This window comes from Chiloscyllium punctatum, chromosome 11 (assembly GCF_047496795.1).
Source record: "Chiloscyllium punctatum isolate Juve2018m chromosome 11, sChiPun1.3, whole genome shotgun sequence".
Taxonomy (NCBI): domain Eukaryota; kingdom Metazoa; phylum Chordata; class Chondrichthyes; order Orectolobiformes; family Hemiscylliidae; genus Chiloscyllium; species Chiloscyllium punctatum.
In genome coordinates this window covers 17492491-17515656 of record NC_092749.1, presented here as the reverse complement: position 1 = coordinate 17515656, position 23166 = coordinate 17492491, and the positions used below count along the sequence as shown (strand labels likewise).

Sequence of the window (23166 nt, the reverse complement as noted above, 5' to 3'; positions counted from 1 at the left end):
ACAACAAAATTGCTCTTGATGTCCAGTGTGCCGATGAAGACCAAAGACCAGTGTCAAGGGGGCCTCAGGCCCTCAACATATTCATGCACAAATCTAGCACATCCCCTATATCAGCAATATATGGGTCTAAATTCAATTTCCAGCCCAGAGGCCACACAAAATTCATGTTATGTTAATAAGGTTAACCTTTAATCCTTCCTTAAATATAAATATTAATTGGCTACTCAATACCAAGACCTTATTTAATATATAACTTGCGAGGATGATTGAAAAACTTAGTTGGCGTCTGTAATATCTCTTCGTCAGTGGTCTCTGGTGCATGCTGTCAGTCCCTGATGTTTCTTTATTTTGTTCATTTTTACAGAAACAATTCCTTTCCATATAATATTATCAATTTCTTCATAGTACACCTTAATTCTCATGCTTACTAGAAACTGCTGCTAAATATTTATTCAGTAATTGTTTCAGACTCCACAACTAGATTTTCCCCTTCATCTTTGACATCTGTTTTTTTGAGCTTATTAAAAGCTCTCACTTTCTTTATAAATTCTGTAATAGCCTCCTGAAATGAAATGCTTTTTGTAGTTATATGCAGAATGTGGGACAAGACTGACTTTGAGATGGAAAAGATTTGTTTCAATGCTTCCAATAAGACCCCAAAAGGGCCAAAAAATATTTCCCGAGCTGTATCAGTAAATAATACGATGTTCTTCCTTGATAGATGAGGTTGGCTGCCTCCATGACGATTTTCTTTTATAAGAGATGCAATAGATGAACAAATTCCTTTTGCTTACATTCTAGGTCCTGAGTATTTAAGTATTCGCTTCTAGCTCACACAAATGCATCACACTGTGAGCCTGACTGATGACCTTTCTCGTAAAACTCTTTGTACAGTCCGGGTTATTTGAGAAATGATTTCCAATTGCAGGATCACACATTATAGTGGATATACTTTTCTGAGGCTTGTTAGTGAGAGGTTGTTGAGCATGAGCCAGCATGGTCAAGGTGACATGTTGTTTGATATAATCTGCCAGTCATTGGGCTGTACATACATATTTGGCATCACACTGGCACTGAAACTCGTACGTCACATTACTCATTCTTGTGGTAAGCAAAACACCATTTAGGCTTGATGGCAACATTCTGTTATTGGAGAAAACCATTTGTGGATTTACTGCATAATAGCAGCATGAGACAGTTCTCCAGCTGTTGTTCATATTGTTAAGATCCCTTCCACTTCCTGCATAATCTGAGGTAGACTGTCCACTGCTCAGAGCCAAAAATGGTGGACATATGTCTTTCATGAATATATGTGATCGATAACAAGTAATGAGTGAATTAAGTGTATCCGTTATCACAAAGAATAGTTTTGATATGCCATGTCTCATCATCAAGCTTATGCAGTGAGTAAGTGGATACAGCCCGATTCACCAATAAGAGGTTGCCAATAAGATTGATCTTATAGAAATCCCAGGGTGAATTTTGGCCAGTGAATGTAGGCTTTCAGGAGATCTTAGTTAATAGCCCATTTTCCAAATATTCTCTTCCACCCTTTTCCTTCAGGCCGAAGATATAAATGTTTGAACACATGTACAAACTGATTCAAGAGCAGCTTCTTCCCCGCTGCTATCTGACTTTTGAATGGACCTCTCAAATGTTAATGTTGATCTCTCTCTCTCTCTCTCTCTCTCTCTCTCTGTCTAGACCTTCTCTGTGGCTGTAACACTGTGTTCTGCTCTCTGTTCTGCTATCCTGCTGCACCTTGTATGGTGTGATCTGTCTGTACAACATGCAAAGCAACACTTTTCACTATACCTGTTCACGTAACAACAATGAATCAAACTCAAACTCAAAATTCTCAACTAATACATTGAGGAAGGGAATCTCATTTGATTTCTTCATTTCAATGGTAAATTGTAAGTGAAGAATGGAATTTATTAATAACATATATAAGCATACTTCCAATACTTAGATTACATATTTGTGATATTTCAATCTGCATCGAAGAATTCCTTTATATAGCTTCATAAATTCCAGAAACACAGAAAATGCTAGAAAATATTCATAGGTCTGGCAGTATCAGTGGAAAGAGAAAAAGAATGAATGATTTGAATCTGATATGACTTCTTCAGAAGTCATCGCAAATTCCATCTTGACTAGGAGTGATAGGCTCTGTCGATACAGGCAGGAAAGTAGGAGTAAATCTCAATGTTAAGACACCCACCATGTTGGCTATGTTGAAGTCTTAAAATAAACAGCTGAAGGCCTTCTGGGCTGTGTGGGGGGTGGGGTGGAATGTAGCTGCAGTATTAGTGATGGACATGGTTATAGCTCATCATCCTTGTAACCCTGTCATTGAGGTATGGATCTTCGGCTCTGGTGGTCACACAGCTTGTCATCCTGAATGATGACACGGCTCCCGAATGATCTTGAGTCCTACACACTATGGAAGGGATGGTGAGGGTGATGGTGGTGGTTGTTCAACTGTGCATATTGACCTCTAATTGAAGAATAATTGCCCTAATTGGCTAACCACCCACAATGACCACTTTGTTGACCCTACTTGCAGCCTTTAACTGCGATGGTCTCCTAAGAATATGATGTAACTCCCCTCTATTTTTCCAGTCCTGAACCTCATTCCAACAGAATCTCAATAGTGCTGGGAAAATGCAGCCTTTTACACTCCAGCATTTATGAGTATTTTGAAAAATGAAGAGGAGCATTTTAAAAAGTAAGAGCTTCCATTTAGACTGTGAACCTATTAGAAGGAGTTGAGGTGGTGCCACTTCCTCGTCAAAGAAGTTCCCAAGTATCTACAGGAGAAACAAAAGCCTGCTGAGCTGTAAAATCCACTTTTTAAAAGTTAAACCATTTTTTAAAAATCAACCTCTGGCACATGTGGGACTTAACTACAAGAGGCCCTTCAATGTTAAGTTGGACTTGAACCTACAATCTTCTAGTTCAGAGGCCAGAGTGCTATCAGATGAGCTACAGCACTTTCTTAAAACCTCCTGCACCTGATATTCCAGGCAATCTCCCATCCAGATATTAACGAGGCTTGAGTCTGCTTAGCTTCTGAGATCAGGCGAGATCAGGTATTTCAGATTAGTATACCCTAGGCAAGAATTCACTTCTCAACTTTTATAATAATTGCTTTGCATGCAGAGCTTGATGTTCTAATTAAGGAGAAAATCAGTTCCCAACAGATTAAGAGAGTAAATGTAATCTGGACTTAAATATTTGCCAAAACTAGAGAACTCTATTGACAGTGAGTGATGTTTTTTCAGGACTGTGCGTCGATATGAAGGACATCACAATCGCTGCCATCCATGCAAGATTGCTCTGAGTCCCTGTGGGAGATTCTTGGTCACAGGATCTGAGGACAAGTGTGTAAGTAAACACTTAACCATCATTACACTGTATCTGCAGGTTGCTTATTGCAATTATGTCCATCATTAGCTAGAGAATTGTACTTACACATGAAACAAAACTTGACATTTTGTATTGCCCCTTTCACATAGCATAACAAGTCAAGGTCAATTTTGATGTCATATAATGTTACTGGCAACAGTTATTAAAAACTAAAAAACACTTTTCCTATTGTATCTGCAAACATAGTTGAATGGGAAAGTGATCAGTAAGCTTTGCACAGTCAGCAAGGAGAGCTCTCATCCAGAGCCAGACAGAACTCGAGTGAGTATATAGTTTGAGAACTTTGGAGACAGCAAGGGGATTTGGTGCAGAGGGGAAGAGTTGCTTTTTGCTTGCTTTCTGTTGGTTCATATTTTTAAAGTTTTTTTTATAAACAGATTAAATTGAAGCCCAGTAGTGGGGGCCCTGCATAAAACAAAATGAGACATCATAGGAAAACCATAAGTTCATTGCTTGGTAATAGCTGCGAATTTGACTATCTTCGATTGAAGGTAAATAGGAGCAATATTTAACAAAATTTTAAAAGCAAACTAAGAAAAAAACAAATAAAATAGAGATGCAGGGCCAGGCAATGCATTATACCTAGGCAAAAGTGAGGACTGCAGATACTGGAAACCAGAATTTAGATCAGAGTGGTGCTGGAAAAACACAGCAGGTCAGGCAGCATCCAAGGAGCAGGAAAATCGAAGTTTCGGGCAAAAGCCCTTCATCAGGACCATTCCTTAGGAAGGGCTTTTGCCCGAAACTTCGAATTTCCTGCTCCTCGGATGCTGCCTGACCTGCTGTGCTTTTTCAGCACCACTCTGATGTAAACGATGCATTATACCTGCATGATGTGGGAGCTGGTGGAGCCCACTGTGGTTCATAGTGGGCTCTATGAACATCAATAGCAAATATTGGTTGCTTGAGGAAGTCTGACTCAGAATCGATGAACTAGAGTATGAGCTTTGAACACTGTGACCATCAGTGAGGGGGGAGTTACCTGGATGTTGTGCTTAAGGAAGCAGTCACACCCCTTAAAAGATGAGAAAATTGACCATAGCATCATGGAGCCATGATTGAGTTGGGGGGTGGAGAAAGGAGATAGCATAGTTAGGGAAATAGACACTGTTCTCTCTGGCAAAAGTTTGTTGCCTGGTCGCTTGGTTCAGGATATCTCATTTGGGTTGTAAAGGAACTTGAAGTGGGAGGGGGAAGATTCAGTTGTTGTGACCAATAGCGGTACCAACAATATGGGTGGAAAGAGGTTCTCCTTAGGGATTATGAGCTGCTATAAGACTATAAGACCATAAGACATAGGAGTGGAAGTAAGGCCATTCTGCCCATCGAGTCCACTCCGCCATTCAATCATGGCTGCTGGGCACTTCAACTCCACTTACCCGCATTCTCCCCGTAGCCCTTAATTCCCCGAGACAACAAGAATCTATCAATCTCTGCCTTGAAGACATTTAGCGTCCCGGCCTCCACTGCACTCTGCGGCAATGAATTCCACAGGCCCACCACTCTCTGGCTGAAGAAATGTCTCCGCATTTCTGTTCTGAATTTACCCCCTCTAATTCTAAGGCTGTGTCCACGGGTCCTAGTCTCCTCACCTAACGGAAACAATTTCCTAGCATCCACCCTTTCCAAGCCATGTATTATCTTGTACGTCTCTATTAAGTCTCCCCTTAATCTTCTAAACTCCAATGAATACAATCCCAGGATCCTCAGCCGTTCCTCATATGTTAGGCCTACCATTCCAGGGATCATCCGTGTGAATCTCCGCTGGACACGTTCCAGTGCCAGTATGTCCTTCCTGAGGTGTGGGGACCAAAACTGGACACAGTACTCCAAATGGGGCCTAACCAGAGCTTTATAAAGTCTCAGTAGCACAATGGTGTTTTTATATTCCAACCCTCTTGAGATAAGTGACAACATTGCATTCGCTTTCTTAATCACAGACTCAACCTGCATGTTGACCTTTAGAGAATCCTCGACTAGCACTCCCAGATCCCTTTGTACTTTGGCTTTACAAATTTTCTCACCGTTTCGAAAGTAGTCTGTGCTTTTATTCTTTTTGCCAAAGTGCAAGACCTCGCATTTGTTCACGTTGAATTCCATCAGCCATTTCCTGGACCACTCTCCCAAACTGTCTAGATCCTTCTGCAGCCTCCCCACTTCCTCAGTACTACCTGCCTGTCCACCTATCTTCGTATCATTGGCAAACTTCGCTAGAATGCCCCCAGTCCCTTCATCCAGATCATTAATATATAATGCGAACAGCTGTGGCCCCAACACTGAACCCTGCGGGACACTGCTCGTCACTGGCTGCCATTCTGAAAAAGAACCTTTTATCCCAACTCTCTGCCTTCTGTCAGACAGCCAATCCTCAATCCATCCCAGTAGCTCACCTCGAACACCATGGGCCCTCACCTTGCTCAGCAGCCTCCCGTGTGGCACCTTGTCAAAGGCCTTTTGGAAGTCTAGATAGACCACATCCACTGGGTTTCCCTGGTCTAACCTACTTGTCACCTCTTCAAAGAATACCAACAGGTTTGTCAGGCATGACCTCCCCTTAGTAAATCCATGTTGGCTTGTTCTAATCAGACTCTGCTCTTCTAAGAATTTAGAAACCTCATCCTTAATGATGGATTCTAGAATTTTACCAACAACCGAGGTTAGGCTAATTGGCTTATAATTTTCCATCTTTTGTCTTGATCCTTTCTTGAACAATGGGGTTACAACAGCGATCTTCCAATCATCCGGGACTTTCCGTGACTCCAGTGACTCTTGAAAGATCTCAACCAATGCCTCCGCTATTTCCTCAGCCACCTCTCTCAGAACTCTAGGATGTATCCCATCGGGGCCAGGAGATTTATCAATTTTAAGACTTTTTAGCTTTTCTAGCACTATCTCTTTTGTAATGACAACCATACTCAACTCAGCCTCCTGACTCCCTTTAATTGATGGGATATTACTCTTGTCTTCCACTGTGAAAACTGACGCAAAGTACTTGTTAAGTTCTCCTGCTATTTCCTTATCTCCCATCACTAGGCTTCCAGCATCAGTTTGAAGTGGCCCAATGTCTACTTTTGTCTGTTATTTGTTTCCTATGTATTGAAAGAAACTTTTACTATCGTTTCTAATATTACTGGCTAGCCTACCTTCATATTTGATCCTCTCCTTTCTTATTACTCTCTTTGTTATCCTCTGTTTTTGTAGCCTTCCCAATCTTCTGATTTCCCACTGCTCTTGGCCACTTTATAGGATCTCTCTTTTTCTTTAATACATTTCCTGACTTCCTTATCAGCCATGACTGTCTAATCCCTCCCTGGATAATCTTTCTTTTCTTGGGGATGAACCTCTGTACAGTGTCCTTAATTATATCCACAAACTCCTGCCATTTTTGCTCTACTGTCTTCCCTGCTAGCCTCTGCTTCCAGTCTATTTTTGTCAGTTCCTCTCTCATGCCCTCATAATTACCTTTATTTAACTGTAACACCATTACATCTGATTTTGCCTTCTCTCTTTCAAACTCCAGACTGAACTCTACCATATTATGATCGCTGCTTCCTAAGGGTTCCCTTACTTTAAGATCTTTTATAAAGTCTGGTTCATTGCAAAGCACTAGGTCCAGAATAGCCTGCTCCCTTGTGGGCTCCATCACAAGCTGTTCCAAAAAGCCATCCTGTAAGCATTCCATGAATTCCCTTTCTTTGGATCCACTGGCAACATTATTTACCCAGTCCACCTGCATATTGAAGTCTCCCATGATCACCGTGACCTTGCCTTTCTGACATGCCTTCTCTATATCCCGGTACATGTTGTGGCCCTGCTCCCGACCACTGTTCGGAGGTCTCTTCACAACTCCAATTATGGTTTTTTTGCCATTGTGGTTCCTCAATTCCACCCACACAGACTCCACATCATCCGACGCTATGTCATTCAGTGCCATAGATTTAATATTGTTCTTAACTAACAAGGCAACCTCACCCCCTCTGCCAACCTCCCTGTCTTTTCGATAAGTTGAAAATCCTTGGAGGTTTAACTGCCAGGCCTGACCCCCCTATAACCAAGTCTCTGTGATGCTTACCACATCATAATCATAATGCTAGGGGCTATATTAAACAGTAAAATCAAAAAGATAATGTCCTGATTACAACCTGAGCCGTGAGCTAATTGGCACAAGGTAAAAAAGATTAAGAAGATAAAGGCGTGGCTGAAAGAATAGTGTGGAAGAAATGAGGAAAGAAGGGAGCTGTTGAAATGGGATGGGGCTCCACCTGAATCATGCTGAGCAGATTCCTGGTGAATCACATTACTAGGGCTACACTCAGGCTTTAAACTAAATAGTTGGAGGGTGAGGTGGAAAACAAAAACAGAAGTTTCTGGTAAAACGTAGCAGCTCTGGCAGCATCTATGGCAAGAAAACTGATTTAGCATTTTAAGTCTGGAGATTCTTCATCAGAACTGTTAGCAAGTAGGATAAAACTCATCTCTTCCCTTACCCCAGCCACCTCCCCAATTCTGTTTTCAGCATAAATACCACTTTTTCCCAGCTCAGAGCTGCTAACAGTTCTGATGAACAGTCACCAGACTCAAAATGTTAACTCTGCTTTATTCCTATCAATGCTGCTAGGCCTGTTGATTTTTACCACCACCTGCATTCTTTATTGTAAAGAAGGATGTTGGTGGGGGAGTGGGTTCAGTTGTGTAGAAAACTATAATGTCAAAGGTAAAGGAAAAGACAGGATTGCTGGTTAGTGATGGGATTGATTGTTATCAGAAAATGAAAGAAAGGGACAGAATATGGGACAGAATGTATGAATATCATATTTTGCTAAAGAATCAAAAAAAGTCTAGGGAAACTCAATAAGACAGCAAGCTTAAAGGCTTTGTATTTTAATGCACAAAGTTTTCAGAATAAGGTGGATGAACTGATGGTGCAAATCGAGTAAATCAAGATCACAAGAACTTTAAACTAGTTACAAGTTGTTGTGGGGGGGGGGGGGGGGGGGTTGCTCAGGTGACGTTAAAAATTCCAGAAGAAGTATTAGGACAGAGAGTATGGAAAGCATCAGAAATCTAATTTCAGGCACAGCAAATAAAGGGGACAATTGTGAGAACAGGGCAGTGAATGAAGGACAGAGGTGTTGTACATGAATACGTGCAGTAAACAAGGTATTTGAGCTTGTAGTGCAGATTGAAATTGATAGGTATAATGGTTTGGGCATCACAGAGGGATCAGGGCAGGGAAATTAAATCCAAGGATTTGCATCCTATAGATAGGACAGACAGATGGACAGAGGGAATGGGGTTGCCTTGTTTGTAAGAAATGAAATCAAATTGGTAACAATAAATGATCAGAAATTGGAGTTGAGGAACAGAGAAGGAAAAAAGACCCTGATGGAGTTATGTACAGGGTTCCTAGCAGCAGTCAGGATATAGGGAAGAGGATAAATCAGGAGATAAAAGAAAGGCACTATTACAATAATCATGGGAGACTTCAGCATGCAGATGAACTGGAAAAATGAGGTTGGTCGCAAAGCTCAAGACTAGGAATTTGTGGCCAAAAGAGAAAATGCTGGAAAATCTCAGCAGGTCTGGCAGCATCTTAAGGAGAGAAAAGAGCTGACGTTTCGAGTCTAATTGACCCTTTGTCTAAGCTCAAAGGAATTTTTGGAATGTCTACAAGATGGTTTTTTGGAGCAGCTTGTGGTAGAACCCTTTCAGGGACAAACAATTCTGGATTTGGTGATATGTAATGAGGCAGATTTGATTAGGTAGCATAAGATAAAGAAACCACTCAGGACTAGTAACCATAATATAATAAAATTCACCTTCAGTTTGAGAGAGCGAAGCTTGAATCAGATGTAATGGTATTACAATTGAGTAAAGGTAACTCCAAAGACATGAGGGAGAAGCTGGCCATAGTTGATTAGAAGGGGAGCCTAGCAGGGAAGACAGTGGATCATCAATGGCAGGAGTTTTTTTGGATAATTCAGAAGGCACAGCAGAAGATGAGGCAACCATGGCTGATAAGGGATGTCAAGGACAGCATAAAAGCAAAAGAAAAAGCTTACAATGTAGTGAAGATTAGTGGAAAGCTTTTGAAAACCAGCAGAAGCCAACTAAGAAAAAGGGAGAAGAAAATAAAATATGATAGTAAACTGGCTACTGATGTAAAAGAGCATTGCAAGTGTTATTTTAGGGACATAAAATGGAATAGAGAGGCAAGAATGGATATTGAACCACTGGAAATGAGGCTGGAGAAGGATTAAGGGGAACAAAAAAATGGCAGAGGAATGGAATAAGTAATTTGCATCAGTTTTCAAAGTGAAAGACGCCAGCAGCATATCGGAACTTCAAGAGAGTCAGGAGGCAGATATGAGTGGAGTAGCCATCACTAAGGTGAAGGTGCTGGAGAAGCTGAAAGGTCTGAAGGTGGATAAATTACCCAGACCAGATAGACTACACCCCAGAGTTCTAGAGGAGAAAGCTGAAGAGATTGTGGAGGAATAGATGGGGATCTTTCAGGAATCACTGGAGTCCAACAGAGGACTGAAAAATGGTGACTGTAACACCTCTGCTTAAGAAGGGAGGAACACAGGAGACAGGGATTCACAGGCTTGCTAATCTGACCTTGAGTAGTTAGCCAGATTTCAGAGTCCATTATTAAGGAGGAGATTGTGGAGTACTTGGAAGTGCGTGGCAAAATAGGGCTGTCAGCACAGCTTCGTCAAGGGGAGGTCACGCCTGACAAATGTGTTAGAATTGTTGAAGAGCTGATGAACAACTTAGACAAAGGAGCGCTAGTGAACATCATTTATTTGGATTTCCAGAAGGACTTTGATAAAATGCTGCACAGGAGGTTGTCAAATATGAGAAGAGCCAATGGTGTTAGGGGCAGGTGACTGGCATGGGTAGAGATTGGCTGACTGGCAGAAGGCAAAGATTGAGCATAGAGGAGATTTTTTCAAGATGTTAGCAAGTGGCTAGTGGAGTTCCACAGACGTCTGTGTTGAGATCGCAACTACTTAAGTTATGCATTAAAGATCTGGACAAAGGAACTGAGGGCATTGTTGCAAGGTTTACAGATGACACAAAGATAGGTGGAGGGACAGGTAGTGTTGAGGAGGCTGAGAAGCCACAGAAGAACATGGACAGGCTAGGAGAGTGAGCAAAGAAGTGGCAGGTGGAATGCAACATCAGAAAATATGAGGTTATACACCTTGGTAGAAAGAATAGAGGGAAAGACTATTTTGAAACAGGGAAAGACTTAGGAAACCTGAAACTCTAAAGGAATCGTAGTTTGGGGTTTTCTTAAGGTTAATAAGTAGGTTCAGTTGATAGTTAGGAAGACAAATTCAATGTTTGCATTAATTTTAAGAGGGCTAGAATGCAAGAGCAGAGGCTGTACTGCTGAGGCTGGATAAGGTTCTGATTAGACTGCATTTAGAATTTTGGAAGCAGTTCTGGGATCAGTATACAAGAAAGGACGTGCTGTGTTAAGAGAAGAATGTGTTAAGGGAGTCCAGTGGAGGTTTACAAGAGTGATCCTGGGGCTGAAGGGCTTGTCATACGAGGGAGTGGTTGAGGACTCTGAATCTGTACTTGATCATGTTATGAGGATGAGGGGAGATCTGAATGAAACTTATAGGTGTTGTGAAGTTGGGTAGAGTATTTGTGGATTACAAGGCAAGATGTTAGAATTTCATGTTTGTAAAATAATAGGGGCAAGAGTGCATGGTTCCTTTAAAAGATGATGTGCTTTATGTTTTCTATGGTTAACGATTTAAAAATGAGTATCTGTGGGCAGCAGCTTGCCAGTTGCAGATGCTCATTTGTATCAAAAGGCTATACTGTCAGCAGGCAAAACAACAGATTTTTAAATTTAGCCAATTAATTTAAACCAGGCACTTGGAGACTAATGACCAATTAAATTTAAAACTGATGGTTTTGACAAAAGATTGTAAAGAAATTAATAGGTCATCAAGTGTATAAAAGAAGAGGGCATCTGAAAATTAGCAGAGAGTAAACTGCCATCTGAAGAGATTAGCTCTCTCAGCTCTCAGAGTAACTATCATCTGACTAAAAGTACAGTGGCACTCTTAGATAATATTCCTGATCAGAGTTTGGCGGACAGAGGTGTTCCTGACGCAAACATTCGAAGGAGGAGGCTTTCCTGAAAGAAGCTCAAAGGAGAAGTCACAGAAAAGTCCAGAAGACATAACCTTGTAATTTTGAGAGACTAAATTCTATTGTTTTGGTATATAAGTGGGACTTGTATTTATTGAAGCAGCATACCATTAGATAGTCAGCAGTTTGGGGGGATTTGTTAGGTTTGTTGGCAGTTTTGTTAATTTGTTCACTGTTGGAATTAGAAAAATAAGTTGTCACTTGCTGATTATTGAGTGAATGAAAGGATTTCATTTTATTTAACCACATTTTAACAGTTTGGGGGTGAGAGGTCAGTTATTTCACTTTTCACACTTCTTTTAACAGATTATGTGGTGGGGTGAGCCTCTCTGGGTGTTTAGTTATTAGGTGGAGGGAGCGTATGGGGTTCGACCTCTGCCTCATAACACAGGATACTGAGACACCTGGATAGAATGGACCTGGAGAATTTGTTTCACTAGTTGGAGAGACTACTGCATGAGGGCAAAGTATCACAAAGAAAGGATAACCCTTAAAGAAGTGAGATGTGGAGGAATTTCTTCAGCTAGAAGGTGGTGAATCTGTAGAACTCATTGCCACAGAAGGCTGTGTAGGCCAAGTCAGTGAATGCATTTAAGGCAGAGGTAGATTCTTGATTAGTAAGGTGAACAAATGTTACTGGGAGAAGGCAGGAGAATGATGTTGAGAAACATATCAGCCATGATTGAATGACGGCACAAACTCAATAGGCTGAATGGGCTAATTCTGCTCCTGTATCTTTATCCAACATTGACTTTTCTAACTTTGTGTAGTGAAAAAAAGAATCAGTTTCGGGATAAGTGTTCAGGGCAAGGGGGGAAAAAGGACCGCGTCATTGCAGGCAAGCTATATTTTCTGGTGAGATGCTTGCAGAGATACAATTCAAGCTGCAAGCAGCACTTGCTACTGCACTAATCAAGCCATGCAAAATGTGTCAGAGGAAGTAAGTGTGGAAGTCTCATGAATAACTCAGAGTTGTCAGTTGTAAGAAGATACCACAAGCGAAATGTGAGATCAAAATGGGCGATTACAAACCAAATGAATTATATGGACCTGCACTGATTTTTAGAAGTCACGCAATTGACCATTCACTGACAATTGAACTTGAAATCAAACTATGTTTAGGTCGCGCAATGACACTTTCCAGCATTTTATGGGACATGCTTTTAAATATAACCCTGCTTTATTAACAAAAATGGGTTTTATGTATTAATTCTTGCAATATAGTAATTGTTGGTAAGGCCAGCATGTAATGCTCTTTCCTAATTGTTCTTGAGAAAGTAGAGGTGAGCCATAGGTTTGCACTACATTTATGCAGTTAAAGATCACTAAATTGGAAAGGTTCACTGGGAACGGTATTATGTTGAGACTTATAAAGCAGTGCATCATCCACTGGGACAACACTGTTGAGAACTTATGAGTAATATATGAAAAATAGGAAAGCTGTCTATGGTTTTCACACTGTGTCTGTGTTAGTCTTTGCCATGACATTGTTTTTAGATTGGAAGTTTGGTACTTCATTTGCTATAAATGCAAGGTATTTGTAAACGAAAGTGAGCAATGCAAATGCAAAAAGGCAGTGAAAGACTAGTGCTAGAATATGAGATTACCAGGGCTATATTCTCTTGGACATGGAAAATAATCAAGGGTCACTACTCAGATACCATTTGATTCAGTGGAGCGGATAAAATTTCACTGAATATGCTCATTAAGTCATCTATCTCCCCAAGTTTTATCACTCAGTGGCATGTGATAACAGGCAGACAGTAGTTGTCATTGAATTCCTAACTGCATTAGAAGTTTGAGACTCCAACCTCCAGTTGTTAAACTGCCCCTTTCACCAGCCAGGGAATGGATTCAGCTGGAGAACTGTGGGCCCTTTGTAAGGGACGGCCAAGTGGTATTATCGCATGCCCATTGATCCAGAGACCTAGTTAACAATGCTCTATAGACTCGGCTTCGAGTCCCCCTGCGGTAGATGGTAGAATTTGAATTCAATAAAAATCTGGAATAAAGAGTCTAATGATGACCATGAATCCATTGCCAATTGTTGGAAAAACCTACTTGGTTCACTAGGAAACTGTCATGCTTACCTGATCTGGCCTTCCAGACCCACAGCAATCTGGTTGATTCTCAACTGCCCTCTGGGCAATAAATGCTGGCCTAGCCAGTGACGCCCTCATCCTATGAATCTTGATTAGATTAGAATACTTACAGTGTGGAAACAGGCCCTTTGGCCCAACAGGTCCACACTGACCCACCGAAGCACAACCCAACCCCCTACATTTACCCCTTCGCCTAACACTACGGGCAATTTAGCATAGACAATTCACCTCACCTGCGCATTTTTGGACTGTGGGAGGAAACCAGAGCACACCCACGCAGACACAGGGAGAATATGCAAACTCCACACAGACAGTCGCCTGAGGCAGGAATTGAACCTGGGTCTCTGGCGCTGTGAGGCAGCAGTGCTAACCACTGTGCCACCGTGCCGCCCAGAATAAAGATAAAAAGTCTCATTGTCATGGAAAAATATGGGCTAATTTCCCTTGTAATCATCCTAATTAGCTATTCACATCCCAGCTCCATGACCACCTTGAAGAGAAGTTCAAGAGAAGATTCTGGTGCAGGAGCTAACAAAGAGGCAAACTTACTGAGTTAAATCTAAGGAAGTAAATGGTTTAGAAAATGAAAATTAAGAAATCTGTTTCAGACGATACCTTAATACTCAGCCTGGAGGGCTCAAGTACAAATTAATAAAAGCTAAAAACACTGGTGTACGACACTCACGAGCACAACTGGAGTATTGTGTGCAAATCACATTACAGGAAGGATGTAATTGATTTGGAGAAAGTGCAAAGAATATTACGAGAATGTTGCCAAGACTGGAGAATTATAGTTATGAGAAGAAATCAAGAAATTGGGGTGGTTTTCCTTGGAACAGAGAAGGCTGAGGGGTGACACGATTGAGGTATACAGAACTGTAAGGGGTAGAGATAGAGTAGACAGGAGGAATCTGTATCCTTTGGCAGAGAGTTAAAAAACCAGGGGTCATAGTTTCAAACTACGTGGCAGAAGGATCTGAGGAAACGTGAGAAAAAATGCTTTTACACAGAGGGTGGTGGGTTTCTGGAATTTGCTGCCTGAATTGATGATGAAGGCAGAGACCCTAAACATTTTTTAAAAGTACCTGGATTTGCAGCTTACATGCTGTGAGCTGCAAGGCTATGGGCAATGTGCAGGAAAAGACAATAGACAATAGGTGCAGGAATAGGCCATTCTGCCCTTCGAGCCTGCACCACCATTCAATATGATTATGGCTGATCATCCTTAATCAGTATCCTGTTCCTGCCTTATCTCCATAACCCTTGATTCCACTATCCTTGAGAGCTCTATCCAACTCTTTCTTAAATGAATCCAGAGACTGGGCCTCCACTGCCCTCTGGGCCAGAGCATTCCACACAGCCACCACTCTCTGGGTGAAGAAGTTTCTCTTCATCTCTGTCCTAAATGGTCTACCCCGTATTTTTAAGCTGTGTCCTCTGGTTCGGCACTCATCCATCAGCGGAAACATGTTTCCTGCCTCCAGAGTGTCCAATCCTTTAATAATCTTATATGTCTCAATCAGATCCCCTCTCAGTCTTCTAAACTCAAGAGTATACAAGCCCAGTCGCGCCAGTCTTTCAGCATAAGGTAGTCCCGCCGTTCCAGTAATTGACCTCGTGAACCTACGCTGCACTCCCTCAATAGCCAGAATGTCTTTCCTCAAATTTGGAGACCAGAACTGCACACAGTTCCAGGTGTGGTCTCACCAGGGCCCTATACAGCTGCTGAAGAATATCTTTACTTCTGTACTCAATCCCTCTTGTTATGAAGGCCAACATGCTATTAGCCTTCTTCACTACCTGCTGTACCTGCATGCTTACCTTCATTGACTGGTGTACAAGAACGCCCAGATCTCTCTGTACTGCGCTTTTACCTAAATTGATTCTATTTATGTAGTAATGTGCCTTTCTGTTCTTGCCACCAAAGTGGATAACCATACATTTATCCACATTAAACTGCATCTGCCATGCATCTGACCACTCACCTAACCTGTCCAGGTCACCCTGTAATCTCCTAACATCCTCCTCACATTTCACCCTGTCACCCAGCTTAGTATCATCAGCAAATTTGCTAATGTTATTACTAATACCATCTTCTATATCATTAACATATATTGTAAAAAGCTGCGGTCCCAGCACGGATCCCTGCGGTACCCCACTGGTCACTGCCTGCCATTCCAAAATGGAGCCATTTATCATTACTCTTTGTTTCCTGTCAGCCAACCAACTTTCAATCCAAGTTAGTACCTTGCCCCCAATACCATGCGCCCTAATTTTGCTCACTAACCTCCTATGTGGGACTTTATCAAAAGCTTTCTGAAAGTACAGGTACACTACATCTACTGGATCTCCCTCATCCATCTTCAGAGTTACATCCTCAAAAGATTCCAGAAGATTAGTCAAGCATGATTTCCCCTTCATAAATCCATGCTGACTCTGACCTGTCCTGTTACTACTATCCAGATGCATCGTAATTTCATCCTTTATAATAGACTCCAGCATCTTTCCCACCACTGAGGTCAGACTATCTGGTCTATAATTTCCTGCTTTCTCTCTCCCACCTTTCTTAAAAAGTGGTACAACATTAGCCACCCTCCAATCCGCAGGAACTGATCCCGAATCTATCGAACTTTGGAAAATAATCACCAACACATCCATGATTTCTCAAGTCACCTCCTTCAGTACCCTGGGATGTAGACCATCAGGCCCCAGGGACTTATCAACCTTCAGACCTAACAGTCTCTCCAACACCAATTCCTGGCAAATATAAATTCCCTTAAGTTCAGGTCCTTCAGCCACTGTTACCTCAGGGAGATTGCTTGTGTCTTCCCCAGTGAACACAGATCTGAAATACCAATTCAATTCTTCTGCTATTTCTTTGTTCCCTGTAATATATTCCCCTGTTTCTGTCTTCAAGGGCCCATTTTAGTCTTAACCATTTTTTTGGAATTTGTATGGGTATCTAGGTATCTTTGAGTCAACATTGGGCCAAATGGCCCCCTTCTGTACTGTATCATTTCTATGTTCAATAGTTCTCATGCAGAATTAGTAATAAGAAATTCTTCTTCAAAGAGAGTAGAGGAGGCTGTAATGGGGTAGTTTGCAGGTGTAATTTTCTGATGGATGAGATAGATCAAATGATTTTTCTCATCTTTACCTGTAGTTGTGAAGATATTTCAGACAGAAATTAAGTACAGAATCATAATGCACTGTGCAAATGAAAGACTATGACCTGTTGGAAAATGCATGCTTAATGGGTTGGATGGTCTTTTATTTTCAATTGCTTACTTATGGTTCTTATGTTTCGGCATTTTGTGGAAAATGGAAAACAGTGTTGAAATAATTTCAATTTAAACATAATATCTGATGATATAGAAACTGCATGTGATAAACTACCTACTTGGTCAGGCATTTGGTATTTGTACTTTACTGGAATGTAATATTTTTAGCACTTTGATCTTTTTATTACAGGAGATCAAGGGAGAAATATAACCCCCCCAGACCGGCCTCATCTATTCTGAAAAATGACAGGATCTAGCAATATGTGAATCTTTACCTTGTTCCTATGCTGCTGCTTTTTAAGTCAAATTCCTAAATTTGTTGCAGGGTGGGATTTTCATGTACTTTATTGGGATAATGATTATAATAAATAGTAAATGTCATAATTCATCGTTCCTGAGAGGAATTGAATATTTTTGCGAGTAAACCGTGCATTAAATTTGGCTTGCTTTTTTGCTTAAGGAATGATAGGACTTCAAAAACTTGAAACGTAGGCAATTAATTTCCCGATTGCACAGTAGATGAAGTTTCAAAGAACAGGCTGACACAAACCTGGTGATAAATCAATGGCAGTGGCATTTTAGGTATGCAACTGTTGGAAAAGATTACTGACAGTTGAACTGAGACATGAGGAGCCAGTACACATGGAAGACAAGTGGAGTTAAGAAGTTTATCATATCTTGATTGAATTAAAGAGTTGAAGAAGTTGAGATATATTTTAAAGGTTAAAATATTCACATTTTTCTAAATTAGCTGGATAATGACAGTAATGTAACCTTAAAACTGAAATAGCTGTTCAGAACCAATTATATTTCCCAAGTCTTTATTTCTTCAAAACTTTCTAAGCTTTTTATTACCTAATGTGGTTCATGTCCACAGATTAGGACATGAAGTGCACTTTGAAGCACCAGCATCCCTTAAGATAGTGTAAATCAAAGTATTGCTCACCCCAAGGGATTTCCTGTATCTGGAAAAAATACAGCATTTTGAAGGAACAGACTGATCTTATCAGCTTCTAAAAGGATGGTTTCCTCCAGTTCAAAAATTATTATTATTAGAAATAGCAACCAGAGGAAATGATTCTCTCTCTCCCTGCGACCCCCCACCCCCATTCTATAAGGGATCCCATATTAAGAAATTCACTTTGTTCTCAAAGCTGTTGTGTATGCATTTTGTTTTCAATTTATTATTGAAGATCTTTTTGATCAGTCTGGTATTAAATGATAATCTAAAAAGAGGTGCAGTGGCATCCATTAAAATAAGATGGTCAGGCGACAATACAGAGAAAGTTGATGGACCAACAGTTGTATTTTATTTCGGAAAATACATACATCAATGAGGATTTTAGTGTAGAAGATATTGCTCATTCAGTGTGCCTTCTGTGCTCTAGAATCAAGTCTCGAAACAATTCAATGTCCATATAAATTGATGTATGAATACATCAATATTTGCCTGTTATATTACACAGCCATGTTTATCTTTGTTGTCTCTAATATCATTAACCTCTCCAGTCAGCTACAATAATATTTTTTCAGTGATAATTTTTGTAAGGCAAAAGAAACCCAGAGTTCCAGAGTTTTCTGAATCTAGCATCAGAAACACAACCATCAAAACTGTTGCACTATCATAAAAATCCAAGTAGCTCACTCATGTACTTCAGGAAAAGGGACTAACCTGCTGTACTTAATCTGGCCCATTGTTGACTATGTGTTTGGCCATTTGCATCGGGGAAGCATACCTGATCATCCTGGGCCACGATAAATTTTTACTTTAAAATATGCTTACCTGTTTGGCCTTCTCAGGAGACTTGCTGTTCCTACTGCGAATGTAGCGGTCTTCCAAAGTACCTCAGATTGTTGCCAGAACTCCGCACATAACCGCAATCTTATGTGTACCAGGAGCTGAGTTTCTACCAGATAGACCATAATCTGCCAAATTCATGCAGAAAGCATCTTGACTTATTGGATGCGATGCTCATTTCAAACTTCATGCTAACATCAATTCTAAATGGTTAAAAACTGGTGGGGCCACCACCTCAGCAATAATATGTCTACATTTCCTTCGAAAAATTAATGTGCATCATTATCCATCAGTCCAAACGCATGCACCAGTGTCACAAATAAGACACTCGGTGCATGAAAGTTAAAGGGAAGTGCAGAGTTAAAAAGTTTCTGGATAGATTCAAAACAAACAGCATTCAGTTCCTCATGCCTTTTCCTTTATTCAATTAGATTGTGGATGAACTCCAACCCAGCTCTGTTTTTCATGTTTTGCTCAATATTTCATGATATACTTACCCAACAAAAATCAATCCATCTTTTCTGAATGTTCAGCCTTATGGAATTGCAGATTTCTACCACCAATTGTCTGCAAAAGTACCTCCTAATTCCACCCCAAGTGGTCTTGCTCCAATTTGCAAGTTATACCTTCTGCTGTGGATTCCCATGTGAAAAAAATGTTTTGCAATATGTTCCCTATCAAATCTCTTTGTCATTTTAAGCACAGTTTATTGTTTGTTAATCTTATGAACTCGTGGGATACTAACCGAGCATGTGCAACCTTTTCTGATAATTGAATTCCCGAGACCCTGTAATCATTCTGATGATGCACCATTTGATCCTCCAAGGTTAATACATGCATCTGAGGTTGCAGTTTCCTTTGCATGAACAGAGTACACTCTAAGTAGTTTGACCAAGTGGCTGTACAATGGAAATATAAATCCTTTACTTGACGCTCCAACTCCCTTGAGATTGAAGTCAGCATTTCATTAGCCTTTTTGATTACTTTTTGTACTTATGCACCAATTTTTAATTATTTCTTTACTAGACACCCAATCCATTTGTTTATCCACAGCTTCTAGTCTCTCGTTATTTGAAAAATATTCTGGTTTGACTTGCTTAGATTATACATCATGTAGGCATTACTTCACATTTACTTGCTTTTAATTTGCCACAATTTCTCCCACTCAGTCTCCTCTGTTCCTTTCTAATGTCTTGCTCATATTCACATAATAGTCTGTGCAGCCTACCCAAATGTAGAACCCTCTTTTAAGACCCTCCTTTAAAACCCACCCCATTGACTAAACTTTGGCTGCATCCCTTCCTTTGGATCCTTCATTGCTGTGAATCTCCTCGGGATGTGTCATATGTGTTAAAAGTGCTATGTTAATGCAAGCTGCTGTGATAATTAAGAAAGGCCTTCATGTATGCATGAAAATCTGAAAAGACCATGCAGGAGGCTCCTGCCAAAATTGAGCCTAAAAGACTAAATGGTATACTCCTGTTCCTCAAAACAAAGCCCAAGGCTGCAAACCCAACACAAAGAGAGTGAAAATCTGTCATTTCAATTTTACAGCCCATCTCATCTCCCATAAAGTGGTGCAGACAACATGCATGAAGCCATTCCCAATATAGAGTTATGCACTTTTTGGTAATCCTGAAAATCAAGATGCACTTTTCTATCTAATTTTATTGCTCATTAACAGACCATCCTCAAATTGGACATACCTTTGTCTGTTCCTTTCCTACTTCTAAAATTCAACTGTTGTCCATTCAATTGGTGTTTCGATTTCATTTTTATCTTACTTCTTTGAATTTTTGCAAAAGTTGCAGTGTAACACATGGAACACATGATTTATGTGTATTTTTTCTGATTTGGTGAATTTAAGGAACATTGTGAATGTAGAGTTTATGGATTGAATTCCAGAACTATAGATCACCTTCATCCCTTCCCCCACTCACCCATTGTACTCTATGCTACTTTCTCCCCACCCCCACCCTCCTCTAGCTTATCTCTCCACGCTTCAGGCTCACTGCCTTTATTCCTGATGAAGGGCTTTTGCCCGAAATGTCGATTTTGAAGCTACTTGGATGCTGCCTGAACTGCTGTGCTCTTCCAGCACCACTAATCCAGAATCTGGTTTCCAGCATCTGCAGTCATTGTTTTTACCTAGAGCTGTATTGGGTCAATTCCTGCACATCAATCTTGACCACCTTTTCTTTTTTCTCTGGACCTGAATCTCTTTTCCTAGGAAAGCAGCAGTATTTTCCTAATTTAAATAGTACTTTACTTAATGTCTGGTGCCATGGCTGTCGAGCAATTCTCAAACCTGTGACCCTGTCCACCTCAAAGGACGAGGAAGGAAGGTATATGGTGTGCTCATTTCACCAGAAGTCTTTTTAAAAACTCAATTACTTGGGTTTTCTTGGCTTGATATTTCATTGATGTCTTCTTTGTCACATAAGTGTTTCACCTTAACAGTTATTATCTTTAGTACAACCATGTATTGAATTTCCTCCATCCTTTTAAATATTGAATTACACTTTTTATAGACTTTTATGGATGTGCTGGCTTCAGTTCAAATTCTCTTCACCGTCCTTCTATTCAGATCATACATAAAAAGTAGGAGCAGGAATAGGCCATACGACCCCTTGAGCCTGCTCTGCCATTCAATAGATCACAGTTGATGTGATCTTGGCCACATTTCCACTTTTCTGGCTGTTCCTCATAACCCTTGACTCCCTTAGATTTCAAAAATCTGTCTATCTCAGGCTTGAACATGCACATTCAATGCACGTTTTCCTTTATCCCTTTGAACTAGTTCCTTTTATTAAAACCATTGCACCTTTCTTTCAGTTGGAGGATATTTCTTCACTTAATAGAGTTTCAGCCTGAGCTGATTAAATGTTTTCTCTTTGGGAAGGAGACATAAGCAACACATTCTTTCTGAGCCTGGGGTTCTAACAGCCTTGCGTTACAAATTCGAAGAATGCTAGAGATAAAGCCATTTTAATTTTGGACGAGCATGAAATTGAATAGTTGGCATTCGATGTGATATTACCCTGTTTTCAAACCATTTATAAGAGTAAGTCAGAGTTGAAGCTGAATCATTTCAGAAATATTTTGAATGTAATGGAAAACTAAATGAATAGAAATTTACAAAAATGCTTATTTGCAAAGGCCCAGAGATTTGAGTGAGCCAAATAGATTTTCAGTTATACAGTAAATCAATGGAGAAAAGAAATTCAAGATTTATTTTAAAAGAATCAATCAGTGGAATTTCACAGGCCCTAAATGATAAGGTGTGAAATTTAGGAAAATTGGGTGCGATGTTGAGTGAGGCCCTTTTTGGCATCCAGACGAAAAAGTCGCATTTTCCGACCAATTCCCTGACATTGAGATGTGATGCTTGCTCGTGAGCAGTTAGAGCCCTATTTAACAGCGATTATCGCTCATTATTACTTAATCTCGCCTCTTAAAATATGAAGTTTCCCATTCGCCAACCTGCCAGATAGACACAAAAGAATTTATGACTTGAAAGTTAGTGCAGTTACCTGCAGACTCCAGACTGCTGACTGTTCTGGACCTCCACCTTGGCTGCCAGTATCTCAGGGCAAAATCCATGAGGAGTGCAATCCACCTCCACAGGTGATGGTATATCATAACTACCAGCCTGACCCCATTATGGCTGATCTCCTATCCACCTACAGTAGGTTACTAAGTCTCACTGAGGTAAAAATAATGACTGCAGATGCTGGAAACCAGATTCTGGATTAGTGGTGCTGGAAGAGCACAGCAGTTCAGGCAGCATCCAAGGAGCTTCGAAATTGACATTTCGGGCAAAAGCCCTTCATGAGGAATAAAGCTCACTGCTGCACTTTGGAGCACACCAGCACCTCTCACTGGAATTGCTGCAGTGCCATTCACCTGATGCTTGGACTGGACCAGGCAACATTCAAGGTTCAATAGCTTGCTTTCTTAGTATTCAATCACTTTATTTCTTCTGTGACAATTACAGCATTCCTGCCCTGCCTTGCCATGCCTTGGCTAGCCTTTTTACATTTTGGCCTCTCTGCCAGAGCTTAAAGACCCAAAATACTTCTTCTCGCCTTGCCGTTTATTGCAGACACAAAGTCTAACAACTTGTTATGCTTGCCAGCAGTAATCAGTCAAAGAAGTGGACATGATGCTGTGTGACACGGTGCTACATCAGCGTTAACCTGCTTCATATGCCAGCCGTATATACATTAAAGTCACTACATGTGTTTCAAGCGAAAAGCAATGTCTCAAAATCTAAGGGGAGTAGTCCTCAGCCAAATTCAAGGACACATCCTTCAGGCAGGGTGTCTTGGCACAGAAAGTCGAGGGCTGCCGTTTGGTATCATTCCAGGGGCTT

At 40.7% G+C, this 23166-nt stretch overlaps 1 protein-coding gene across 6 annotated transcripts in view; it reads left to right on the top strand.

The window, feature by feature from the left end:
* Positions 1-23166, top strand: part of wdr27 (WD repeat domain 27) — a 491161-nt gene that overhangs the window by 236536 nt on the left and 231459 nt on the right. For 5 of the 6 annotated variants that reach the window (XR_011961786.1, XM_072580377.1, XM_072580375.1 and 2 more), the window contains one exon: positions 3288-3390. Coding sequence is in view for 5 of the 6 variants with exons in the window: in XM_072580377.1 (XP_072436478.1) it covers positions 3288-3390 (103 nt within the window). In the remaining variant the exon portion in view is untranslated. Of the gene's footprint in view, positions 1-3287; positions 3391-17183; positions 17258-23166 lie in introns of those variants that run through there. The other variant, XM_072580378.1, reaches the window with a different exon arrangement.